Here is a 12517-nt window from a genome sequence, read left to right as displayed (position 1 = left end):
AAGGTAAACCACAAGGCACCACTATGAGAGTAACAGTGCATTCGGCCAACAGAGGACCCACAAATAAGTGCCACCATGTGACGCTAGTTTGGAAAGGTGGATAGACATTGTCTTTCTAAAACTGAGAAACAATAAGAGGGCTCTTTGTACAAATTAAAAACCTTGAGGGACTTATTCATATGTTGACTATGTCTTGTGTGAATGTGAATCTATCTAGATAGCTCTGTCATTTTTTATTCATCCAATTGCGATGGTGGCAACTTCCCTCTGTTACTGTATCTAGTATTAAGCTATTTATATGATACTGTACCAAGGCTGAGTTTCTGAGTGAGTGAAGGAAACAAATGTGCCTGAAAAAAGGGAAAGTATATGGCAGCACATAAAACACCCTCTGACCCCCCTTTTCTGTGCAATAAAGCGGTGTGTACATAACATATTCTGTATGGCTTATTTGCTGCGCAAGGTTTATTTGATCGAATAGATATGTCGTAACGCTTAAGTTGTTGTGAGTGTACTGATATAGGACACGTGACATCCCGGGAAATTTTGAGAATTTATTTTTGTATCGAACTTGTCTCGAGATGGCTATACATATTTATGGCATGAGGCTAGTAGCGCAGCACGCTCTCCGTTGAATACAGGCAGTTGACGTCAACATGTATCCACCAATCTAAAGAAAGGATAGGTGGGAGCTAGACAGTCCACCGTGCCGCTTTGTAGTCTCCCATTGTTAGGGCAGAGAGACATGTATCTTGTCAGTACATCCATAATCTTTGACACAGACCACATGAGACAGCATGAGAGAAGAATGTACACAACACAACAACAAGAGGGATGGATAGAGACAGTTCGTGAGGTAGCTCTACCCGATTGATAGTTGTAGTAGTCTACCTCCACCCCAATGGACATATATTTTTTCATCACTGCCACAGTTGTTATTATGTGTAAAGTGCTATTTCTATGTATATTGTTGTTTTTTAACACCATTTTCATTATTTTATTTAACTTGGTCCTGCATGTTGGACTTCGAAGCATAAGATTTTCACTGTACCCTTCAATCACACCTGCAACCCGGTACATGTGACTATTAAACACTGAATAGTAGTTGGTAATAAGCAAATCTTGAAAGTATGCTTTATCTACTTTGAAGAACTACTAGACTAATTTTGTCAGACGGCTCTGCAGCACAGGCATCTACCAGCTAGCTAATAGCCTAGCTAAATAGGATGACTCAATTGAGAGAAACAGAGATAACGTTACATGGTTATCTGGCTGGCTGCTACTGCCTGAGCAGAGATGAGATGATGACTTTAGGAAATGAAATAATAAAGTCATCAAATAAAAAAAAAGTTATATACACAACTGAAATATTTTATGAAAGTATGGTCATGTGAATACATTATGGTTAATAAGTATGCAGTGATGGACAGTCACTACCATCATTGGGCTCTTATTAATTGTTTTCTTCTGTGTTGTTAGACAATGGAATGTTTTCAATGTTTTGGCAAATTAATGTTCTCAATATTTGGCTTTGGAATTTCAATTAAATAGCTCTAAAATTATTTCAATGTCATATGTCATAATGTATTTTTAAATTTTTTTAAATTATCGAAACAGAAATCAAATGTTTTATTATTATTTTTCCAAAACAGAACCGACCTCAAAAAACACTAATCACTCAGCACTAATAAGTTGTATTCTTCAAGAATCAATGGGTATATATCACCAATTTAAAAGTCAAAAAATGGATGTGGCAATCACAGATTGCCCCCTTTAAGTGAAGCAGTGAAATATAGTCATAGTTAAATATATTAAAATAGCTTGTCTGATTACTTTGATAGACTACTTATCAACCGTATTACTTAGGAGTGTGGGGCAGTTAGATCCCATATTTCATCACAAATAATTGTTCAGATTAGTAGACTTTTACTCACAAGGAATTAGAAAAGTTTTGGGTTATTATTTGGGGAGAGCTATATGATGTTGCATCTAGTGGAAGAAGTTTAGAAGTTTGTTAGTGTTGAAAAATGTTGACTTGTTTAATTGTAAGTAGCCCAGAAGTACGTGTAGCAGTAATACTGTAATAGTGAATAGGTAGGTACGTTTTTATGTAAGTTGTTGAGAAAGTTCAGTTGTTTGTAAAAGTTGAGATGAAATGTAGTTATAATAAATATAATTAGAGGGTGCTTATATAGTCCTGTTTCACTGTATGTACAAATGGGTAACCTGTACAAGTGTGAGGTGTGAAATGGAAATGTGTTTCTGCATATCCCACTTCCCCTGTGGGGTCACAGCCAGGGGATCAGCCATTATTGATAGTGACCATGGAGCAATTACGGTTATTTGCCTTGCTCAGGGATTTGACCCAGCAACCTTTCAGTTACTAGCCCAACGCTCCTAACCGCCATGTTACCTGACGCCCCTTTTTGATGTGGTTACAAAAACAGCTGCATCGTTTGATTGGTATACTGTTCTGATTTCAGATTTGAAACGCAGGAAGTAGGCCAAGATTTCATAAGTTGTTGGGAAAGTGGTCAAAGTAGCTGATTTGTGTCAAAAGTTACGTTCTTTACAGTCAATAGAATGTTGGAATTCACAGGAGTTTTCAACAATGGGAGCTTTAGAATGTTAAAGAAATCCCATTAATGTGGATGAAGGACAAAAAGTATGAATGTTATCAAAAAGTTGTATACAAGCACACTGGTCCTGACCAGTCTACACATTTTAAAGTTTGAATTATGTTTCTACCTTAAAGGGGCAATCAGCAGCTGAAACAATATCAAACAAAGTGAGATCCCCACCCCTGTTTCGGTAAAAGGCTGAGGGATGGGGCTAGAGAAATGTAACCACTCTCAAATTCATAGATAGAGCTATGGATGCAAGGACTGACTATCCATGATATCAACATTGTAGTTTTAACCATGTTTTGAGGCTGTATAGTGTTGGTTTACATATACTTTGTTTACAAAGTTTGGAGTAAAACAAGCTTATATTTTGGGTTATGATGGGTTATGATAGATTAACTAAACTCGTGAGGCATTTATAAATTATATTCTTCAAGTATTAATTGGTACATATCATTAGTTTATTTAAAAAAAAATGGATGTAGCAAATGCAGATTGCCCCTTTAAACAGTGTACAAAAAAATGTTGTACCAAATAAAAATAAGTCCGAAATAAGTTGTACAATATTTAAAGTGTAATTAACAAGTCCTATTAATACACATCCCACTGAAAACAGGCACACGTTTAAAATAATACAATTTCCAAAATGCACGTGCCAACTCGCAGTTGCCAGTCATGGGTTGTCACTAAGCGAATAGTGGGGGCTTGCTGGGAATCAGAGTTTTACTTGCCGAGCTCTCCAGTTTTTTCCCCAATACTCGCAGAAGATTGTTGAAACTCAGCATCCCATAAAGCACTGCTACCATGTACTCCTCCCATACGACTTCCTCCCTTTAGTTTAGAGATGCACAATTTTAGATTAAACGAATGTATTAGCTAGCTTTCGTAAAATGAAAAGCAATTTGCAAGACATTTAGGAAAACACACAGCATTTTTTTAAATGGAACGGTTGCTGAAATAGCCAGTGCCTTTTGTTCATGCGCTGTGGAGTGATAACGTTAGCTTAGCTAGCTATTTCGCCATCTAACACAGGCTCGCTAGCTAGCTTTTTCCAATGGACAAGCCTGTTAAACCGCTGTCTAGCTAGCCAACAGAAGCCTAATTATATGTAATTTAGGGGAAGATTTTTTTTCAAAAGAAATTGCAAGGCACTTCTTACAGTGATGGATGAAGTTGATAAGATTTTAATTCACTCGCTTAGACAGACTGGCACGTAAGTATCTAGCTAAAGTTACTTTCTAACATTATCAATAAATAACCTGTTGTTGCTAGCTTGCAATTTAGTTAGCTAACGTTTGCTAGCTCATGTGTCTACTGTAGTGAGTTTGGCTAACCCTTGTCTTTGATTTGATAGCCACTGATACCCATATCTACATTTACTCACTCACCAGAGCCATTAAGTTATCAGCCAATATTTTCCTTGTGAACGTTTGTTGAAGTGTAGAGCGCAAATCATGGCTACATTCATCCAAACGTTTAAAATGTGCTTATTTTGTTCTAACAGCTACGGTTAGTTGTTTAATTTTCACTCTGCCAATAATAAAACATGGTCGATAGTGTAATGAGCAGAATTCGTCCATCTTTCTATCTAGCATGTTAGTTACACCACAGAACTTTGAATGTCATTTGAAAGTTTAACCGGCTGATCACATGAGAAGTGGGTGTGACACAAGTGGGAGGTTAACCCTGTGCACCTGCACCTCATGCTGTGTCTGTTTGCACAGGGAAGTGGGGAAGGATGTGCAGAGTGTGAAGCACTTCACCAGTGAGCTGATAGTGGAGGCGGTGGTGAGATGTCTGCGAGTGATCGACCCGGCCCTGGGAAGCGGACTGTCCCCCTCCTTACCCCCAGGCATGTCTGCCCGCTTCCGTGTGGGCATGAGCCTGGCACAGGCCTGTCAGGTGAGAGGTCGAAAGGGATAGTCATAGTGCTCCCCCTCCTGTTGCAAAATGGGGCTCACTCCTTTTGATCACATGAAGATTAAGATATTGTTGGCTGTAAATGGATAACCACGCATGACTTATTGATGTACCCATTTGACCTATACCCCCTTTGCATGACACTCAGTCCAGGGTTTCTTTGGTATTCTGAAATGAATTTACTGCCATTAGATCAAGCTCAGTTGTTCATGGTCCCAACTACATGCATGCAGTCTGGACCACTGATGCCTGAATAGAAGTCATTCAGCAACCAATTTGACCTCCTGCTACAATGTGAAGTCATGTCATATAGACTAATGCCATTCCATCTCATTGAGCATTGTTTTGAACTGTTTTTGTTTCCTTGCTTGATTGACTATTGAATAGCCCAATTGCTTGCGTAACTTCAGTTGAGTGGTCTACTGAGATTAACAGTTTACTTACAAGATTTAGAATCTGCCAAGTGTGAATACATTTGGTTTGATCATTTTGTGAAGCAGGCTACATCATTGGACATGTTCATGGAAATCTCATAGACATTTCTGGTTCCATTTCTTACCCGGAATGACCCTCATGTTCTAAAGGGTGAGGCATTATGCTAAGGTCAATGGCCTGTGTATGAACAGACTCCATAACGAGGTTGACATGTGTTTTATTTGCAGGACCTTGGCTACAAGGGAGAGATTGGCTACCAGACCTTTCTGTACAGCAATGAGCCAGAGATCCGCTCCCTGCTCATGTTCCTAGTGGAGAAGCTGCCCAGAGAAAGTGCTGAGGCCTCGGACCAACCAGCAGGTACAGACTCAATGTCCCACCATTGTACTTCTTGTCATTAATAAATACCATTCATCCCTTAGCCTTAGTTCTCCCATTATAAATTGGTTTTATTTTTTGCTTTCTGAACTGTAATCTGATCAATAAAAAGACATTGAATGTTTGTGAACTTCTAAAAATGACAATTATCAGAAAGTATTTCTTTGTCTCATACATTGTACCCCCTAACAGGTAAATCGGCCCTCCTCCAGAAATCCATAGCTGCCCAGATTAAAGCTCAGCTGGCCTTGCCCTGGCTCTCTCCATCCTGCAGACTACCCCTCCTCTGTAAAACACAGGTACGTCCTGCTAGCTATGCTACAAAGCATTATCAATGACGTGGCCTGCTAAGTTGAATATACACTGACAAATAACTTTGGGTTGCCTAGATCATGAAGGAAGCTAGATTAAGGCTGTGTAGTGAGGCAATAATGACTCATGTTCATCCTGTTTTTCATGGCTTCATGGATATTTACTCAAGTCAATATTCCCCAGAACTACAAACTTCCAATTTGAATCTATACACACTTCCTATTTGAATCTATGCGTCTTTGTGTCAACAGTGTTCCCTCTTATTGTATGCGTTCTCACTTCACGTTTTTTTTTAGAACCCAGGACCGTCCCACAGTTTCCACTCTCAGACCCTTAGTTTACCCCACTGCCTCAAAGTGCCTGGGAAAAAGCAATTGAAAGGTAAACCCCAGAATACACAGGACTCTCTTAACTTACTGTCATTGCATATCATTCTGTAATCCAATTCTTCCAGTTGTGTAGGATTCTGAATGAGTAGCCTATATACAGTACCAGTCAAAAGTTTGGACACACCTACTCAATCAAGGGTTTTTCTTTATTTTTACTATTTTCAAAAATTTTGAATAATAGCGAAGACATCAAAACTATGAAATAACACGTGGAATGATGTAGTAACCAAAAAAGTGTTAAACATATTTTAGATTCTTTGAAGTATCCACCCTTTGCCTTGATGACAGCTTTGCACACTCTTGGCATTCTCTCAACCAGCTTCACCTGGACTGCTTTTCCAACAGTCTTGAATGAGTTCTCACATATGCTGAGCACTTGTTGGCTGCTTTTCCTTCACACTGTGGTCCAACTCATCCCAAACCATCTCAATTGGGTTGAGGTTGGGTGATTGTGGAGGCCAGGTCATCTGATGCAGCACTCATCACTCTCGTTCTTGGTCAAATATCCCTTACACAGCCTGGCGATGTGTTGGGTCATTGTCCTGTTGAAAAACAAATGATAGTCCCACTAAGCGCAAACCAGTTGGGATGGCGTATCGCTGCAGAATGCTGTAGTAGCCATGCTAGTTGTGTGCCTTGAATTCTAAATAAATCACAGACAGTGTCTCCAGCAAAGCACCATCACACCACCTCCTCTATGTTTCACGGTGGGAACCACTCATGCAGAGATCATCCGTTCACCTACTCTGCGTCTCACAAAGACATAGCGATTGGACAGATTTCCATCGGTCTAATGTCCATTGCTCGTGTTTCTTGGCCCAAGCAAGTCTCTTATTGGTGTCCTTTAGTAGTGGTTTCTTTGCAGCAATTAGACCATGAAGGCCTGATTCACGCAGTCTCGTCTGAACATTTGATGTCTGTTACTTGAACTCTGTAAGGAATTTATTTGCGCTGCAATTTCTGAGGCTGGTAACTCTAATGAACTTGTGCTCTGCAGCAGAGGTAACTCTGGGTCTTCCTTTCCTGTGGCGGTCCTCATGAGAGCCAGTTGCATCATAGCACCTTTTTTTTTTTGCTGCACTTGAGGACACTTTCAAAGTTCTTGACATTTTCCGGATTGACTGACCTTCATGTTTTAATTTTATGATGGACTGTCATTTTTCTTTGCTTATTTGAGCTGGTCTTGCCTTACATTTAACATTTACATTTAAGTCATTTAGCAGACGCTCTTATCCAGAGCGACTTACAAATTGGAAAGTTCATACATATTCATCCTGGTCCCCCCGTGGGGAATGAACCCACAACCCTGGCATTGCAAGCGCCATGCTCTACCAACTGAGCCACACGGGACCGCACACACGGGACTTAGCCCTATATGGTAAAAGACCATCTCCTGTATACCACCCCTACCTTGTCACAACACAATTGATTGGCTCAAATGCATTAAGAAGGAAAGAAATTCCACAAATTAACTTTTAACAAGGCATTCCTGTTAATTGAAAAGCATTCCAGGTGACTACCTCAAGAAGCTGGTTGAGAGAATGCCAAGAGTGTGCAAAGTGTTATTTCATAATTTTGATGTCTTCCCTATTATTCTACAATGTAGAAAAAAAATAAAAATAATAAAGAACCTTGAATGAGTAGGTGTGTCTAAACCTTTGACTGGTACTGTACATAAGCAGGTGTTACATTAGGCTTGGTACAAGATCTTCTTTGCTACTGAAATGAGAGCATATGGTGACAGTTCAATACCAGTATACCACGTCATTCTTTTCTCCCCCTCTTCAGAGGAAAATGACTACCACAGGGACTTCCTTCTCCCTGTAACTGCCCAGCCGTCGCAGCATGCCTCTGTGCCGGCCTCCCTGCTGGAGCAGCATGCAGGGGAGCTCAGTGCCGCCCAGGAGTGGGAGAACGAGTGGAACAGCCAAGGCCTACTCTCCCGCCTCACGCCTGAGGTATGCTCTTTAAGGGATAGTTTAAGTTTTTGACATGAATTTGAGAACAAAAATAATATGTGTTCAATGCAGTGTTTTCATCTGTGAACTCCTGTCTCCTTGTGTCCACCCAGGAATATCGCTCCAGGAAGCGTGCCCGTCTACAGAAGCGGATCGAAGAGCAGCTGCGCACTGCAGCCCAGACCCGCCCGGACAACCTCGGTGCTCACGGGTCGGGCTCTGACCTCACAGAGCTGCTGCAGTCCTTCGGGGGCTCTCCCCTCATTGGTGACATCCTCGCCAAGGGCACCCGCTTCACCCACACTGAAAAATTAACTTTCACAGAGGTGAATGATGGGTTAAACAAAGCCTGCTCCAAAGACATTGAGCAAGATCTCCAAATGTTCCCCCTTTTTGATTTCCAATCTGAATCCAGCCTTTGTTTCTCTCTAACCGGTCCATGCCTCTCTCTGGGTGTGTTTGTCAGGAGCCTGAGAAAGCTGCCAAGCAGATGGCAGCAGCGGCCAACTCCCTCCCCAGCTCACATCAGTCGGAGGAGGACCTGCAGGCCCGACAGCAGGAGGAGCTGGCCTCCCTGCAGCAGCAGCTCCAGCAGCTCTCCCTCAGCCTAGAGGAGGTGGGCGGAGACATGAGGCAGCTCACTGTGTCCATACATCAGGTAATTGGAGCCTCTTCAAAATAGACAAACTGTATTTGCGTAGACCTCGGACCAGAGTTAACACAGTGGAATGAACTATGATATGTAAGATATAGTCACCCTGCGACACTTGTCTGTGTGCAGGTGTCAGATGAGCTGAAGCAGAAAGAGCTGAGCAACACGGAGGAGGAGGACTCTGTGCGGGTAAAGAAGCAGACCATATACCTGCTGCCGGACGGGGAGAACAACCTGGCCAAGCTGCAGGCCCTAGTGGAGGGAAGTGCCGAGCGAGTGGTCAACCTGGCCGCCCAGTGGGAGAAACACAGAGCTCCACTTATCGACGAGCACCGCAGGCTCAAGGAGCTCTGCAGCAACCAAGAGGTAGTGTTCATCTCCTTAGATATCCCCAAGTGTGTGTGTGACAGAAAGAAACTCTTAATTCAACTTCCATTCTTTTCTTTAGATGGAGTCCTCCCGAAAGCTATCTGAAATCAAAGAGCTTCATGAAAAAATCAGTCAATCTGCGGAGGAGGCCAAGAAGAAGGAGGGACTGTATAAACAACTGGTATTAGAACTAATTAAATGTATTTGGGATGATTTACTTCCACAATGTGTATTAATTTGGTTCCTGTCCAAGCATTATGTCTAACACCAGTTTTTGGAAATCTGATTTGTCCTTCAGATAACAGAGTTTGAGAATCTCCCCAAAGATATCTCCCGCTCAGCGTACACTGCGAGGATCCTGGAGATCGTTGGCAACATTCGGAAACAGAAGGAAGAAATTACAAAGGTGCACTGTCTGAGACACCTCGCATCAATACAGTCCTGAGTATCTCCTTAAAAACAAAGTAATTAAAACAAAATTTGAATCTGAGTAGAGTGATTTTAAGTATGGTATTTTTCTCTGTAGATTCTGTCTGACACTAAGGAGCTGCAGAAAGAGATTAACAGCCTGACTGGAAAACTGGACCGAACGTTCGCTGTGACTGATGAGCTGGTCTTCAAGGTGGAGAACTCCATGATTTTACTTTTTTATATTAGGGGTCTAAGGAATACCTGATCATTTTATTTCAATTGTTCTCTATACCACAGTTGTCTTCAATTGCCTAATCATACTTTTCCTCATACTGTGCAGGATGCGAAGAAAGACGAATCTGTCCGCAAATCCTACAAGTACCTGGCAGCCTTGCATGAGGTAAGAGCTTGTTGGCAGAATATAACCTTTGTAGAAACTGAAGAGCAATGTGTATATCCTTGGGTGTGGTGCACTGGTAATTTTAGGGCCTTATAACTATATTGGTTAGTTGTGTGACTTGATTCTCTTTCCTGGTATAGAACTGCACTCAGTTGATCCAAACTATTGAGGACACTGGCACAATCATGAGAGAGATCAGAGACCTGGAGGAACAGGTATATATATGGACCTCTTATTTTATACCAAACCACTAACTTGCACTGCTACTGTACAACATGAGTCATAGTTTGTGATTTTATTTGGCATAGCGATATAGGTCTGACTTGGTAGAGCAAACTTTTAAAGTTCCCTTCTCCATAGATTGAAACAGAGAATGGTAAAAAGACTGTAAGCAACCTGGAGAAGATCCTGGAGGACTACAAAGCCATTCGCCAGGAGAACTCTGCTCTGGCTGCCAAGATCAGAGAGGCCTGATGTGACCCTCCTCAGCATGATGCACCGTAGTGGCCGCCTTACTTGTCTGCTGGTCAAACTGACCGGTAGGTAGCATGCCCTCGAGACTGCCTGTCCTGTGTGTGGAACCAAGAAAGCACACTCCATCTCGTCTCAAGACTTTCAACGCTTTCCTTCGTCCAACGTCACCTTTGGTTTTGCATTCTGGGAGCACTGACAGCATGTGGGGGAGGGGAGATTGAATTTTGTACTGAAAATACTTAATTTTTTATGCACAAACCTTGGCTGAACAAAATCCATGCAGGATATAGAAAAGAGATGTGTGATGCATAAAACAGTGATGAATTAATTATACTTGCCTTGCATCCCTGGTGTCCCATACTGGTTCCATATTGATTCCACACAATCAAAAAATAGGTTCTGTACAAATGATGCTCTCATACTTTCTATTAGAAATGTGTAGTAGATCTTATCTCAATTGCAGTAGTTCTGATTGACCCATCAAGTGAATGTCTTGATGATCGAGGTACAATTACACAAGCACTGATTTACGTCCCTATGAATTTGAGTACATCAATCATTACCTACATTCTTAGACCAGTCATTGGAAATGAATGATTGATTTAGAACTCACGAGGTCGTTTGAATGTCATCCAGTCCTAGACTAGTAAACCTAGTCATTGTAAGTGATTCTGCTGAATCGGATGAGGTTAGTGTGCTTTGAAAATGTCAGGTCTATGTACCCTCAAAGTGCACTATGTTTCAGAAGTAACATGCACCATCACAATCCCCCTGAGTAATGGTTGCTGTACAAATGACCAGCTTTAAGCTTTTTTTTTCAATGTACAATACTTCAAGTAATCTTGATGCTACTTTGAAATGCAATGCAGTTCCATGTGTTAAGGTGAATTTCTTAATTTTGCCCCTCCCATTCCACAGACAAATGCAAGGTCTAGGTATGGCCTAAGATACTGTTGACTTGTGCTGAAAGAGATCCATGCCATATTTTGTCTTACAAACTGGAATCGATAAGGAGATTACTAGGTTTGTCCTTTCTAGGTCATTCTCATGCCTTGAAATCAAATGCTGCTTTTGTCTCTTGCTGAGTATTATTTGGCTTAGGGTAAATTGCCTTGCCTTTTGGGCATTGATCTCCTGAAATGGCCAAGATTAGATAACAAATAAACTACATTGATTGACAATGATTCATGCAAAACTTGTATAAAAATGTTAGTCAGCAGCAAATGAACATTTAAAGTCCTGTGCTATGTTGCGTTTTCTTTCACATGTTAAGGTTTAGTTAATGTTGAAATGCTGAGACGTCCTTTGCATCACGTTTGTATTCTGGCCTTTTTTCCCATGATCCTATGGGAATGCCTGTTGTACTGGCTCTTTAGCCCTGTTTATACCTGGTGCCAACATGTGTCCTTTGTCCTGATCTTGTCAACGTTCTAATTGTGCCACATTGTTTGACGGGTGTAGACGATTAAAAAACACATTGTGATCTCTTTGTGATCAGCTCTTCCTGATCACCTCAGGAGGTGGCTGTGTTCACACAGGCAGTCCAATTCTGATCTTTTAACCATTTATTAACAAAAGAGCTTATCTGATTGGTCAAAATGCCAATTAGGGAAAAAAGTATTATGCTGCCTGTGTAATCACTGCCATTGTTTCTGGATATCAGTCAAGTGTTAACAGATCCTGATGGTCAAACTAAATCATCATACTGGCCTCTAAGATCATTGACACTGAGCACCATTGACTTATGGCATCAGCAATTGTCTTAAAATAAATACATGAATATTGTTTTGAAAGAATATCTGTCAAAAATGTGCATGCAGGGAGACACCAGCTAATCTGTTCATAATGTGGACAGTGGCTTGGTAGATGCATCACCTTGATCAGATCACAAAACTCACATAACACATGTAAACAAGGCTTCTTGTTTTTGGAACATTTGCATCAGGCACAAATATCCATTATCAATCATTAGTATATCCACACATGTACCTCTCTTGGATCCATCATGCTGTTATTTTCAAGAATGTACTTGCAATATTGAGTTGCATGTATTAATATATTTTCAATGTTTTAATATAAATTGATGTGTTCCAAACTAGTCATGCAGTTACAATTGACACATGACATGGTTGATCTCGTAATATTCACTAGATGGGCTACCAACCGTACAATGTGTAACTTGTTACTGCGGGAAA

The 12517-nt window shown here is 41.0% G+C and overlaps 1 protein-coding gene across 1 annotated transcript; it reads left to right on the top strand.

The window, feature by feature from the left end:
* The first annotated feature begins 3443 nt into the window (after positions 1-3443).
* On the top strand, positions 3444-12107 carry LOC139556986 (coiled-coil domain-containing protein 22-like). The gene is made up of 15 exons (XM_071371221.1): positions 3444-3837; positions 4349-4526; positions 5207-5339; positions 5550-5656; positions 5966-6050; positions 7847-8016; positions 8130-8342; positions 8483-8674; positions 8798-9034; positions 9117-9218; positions 9336-9443; positions 9564-9659; positions 9789-9848; positions 9989-10063; positions 10209-12107. The coding sequence occupies exons 1-15, from the start codon at positions 3788-3790 to the stop codon at positions 10320-10322; spliced, it is 1920 nt and encodes a 639-aa protein (XP_071227322.1). The 5' UTR covers positions 3444-3787; the 3' UTR covers positions 10323-12107.
* The last annotated feature ends 410 nt before the right edge of the window (positions 12108-12517 follow it).

This window comes from Salvelinus alpinus, chromosome 28, assembly GCF_045679555.1.
Source record: "Salvelinus alpinus chromosome 28, SLU_Salpinus.1, whole genome shotgun sequence".
Lineage (NCBI taxonomy): Eukaryota > Metazoa > Chordata > Actinopteri > Salmoniformes > Salmonidae > Salvelinus > Salvelinus alpinus.
The sequence above is the reverse complement of the archived record's forward strand: the minus strand, read 5'-3'. Positions and strand labels throughout refer to the sequence as shown.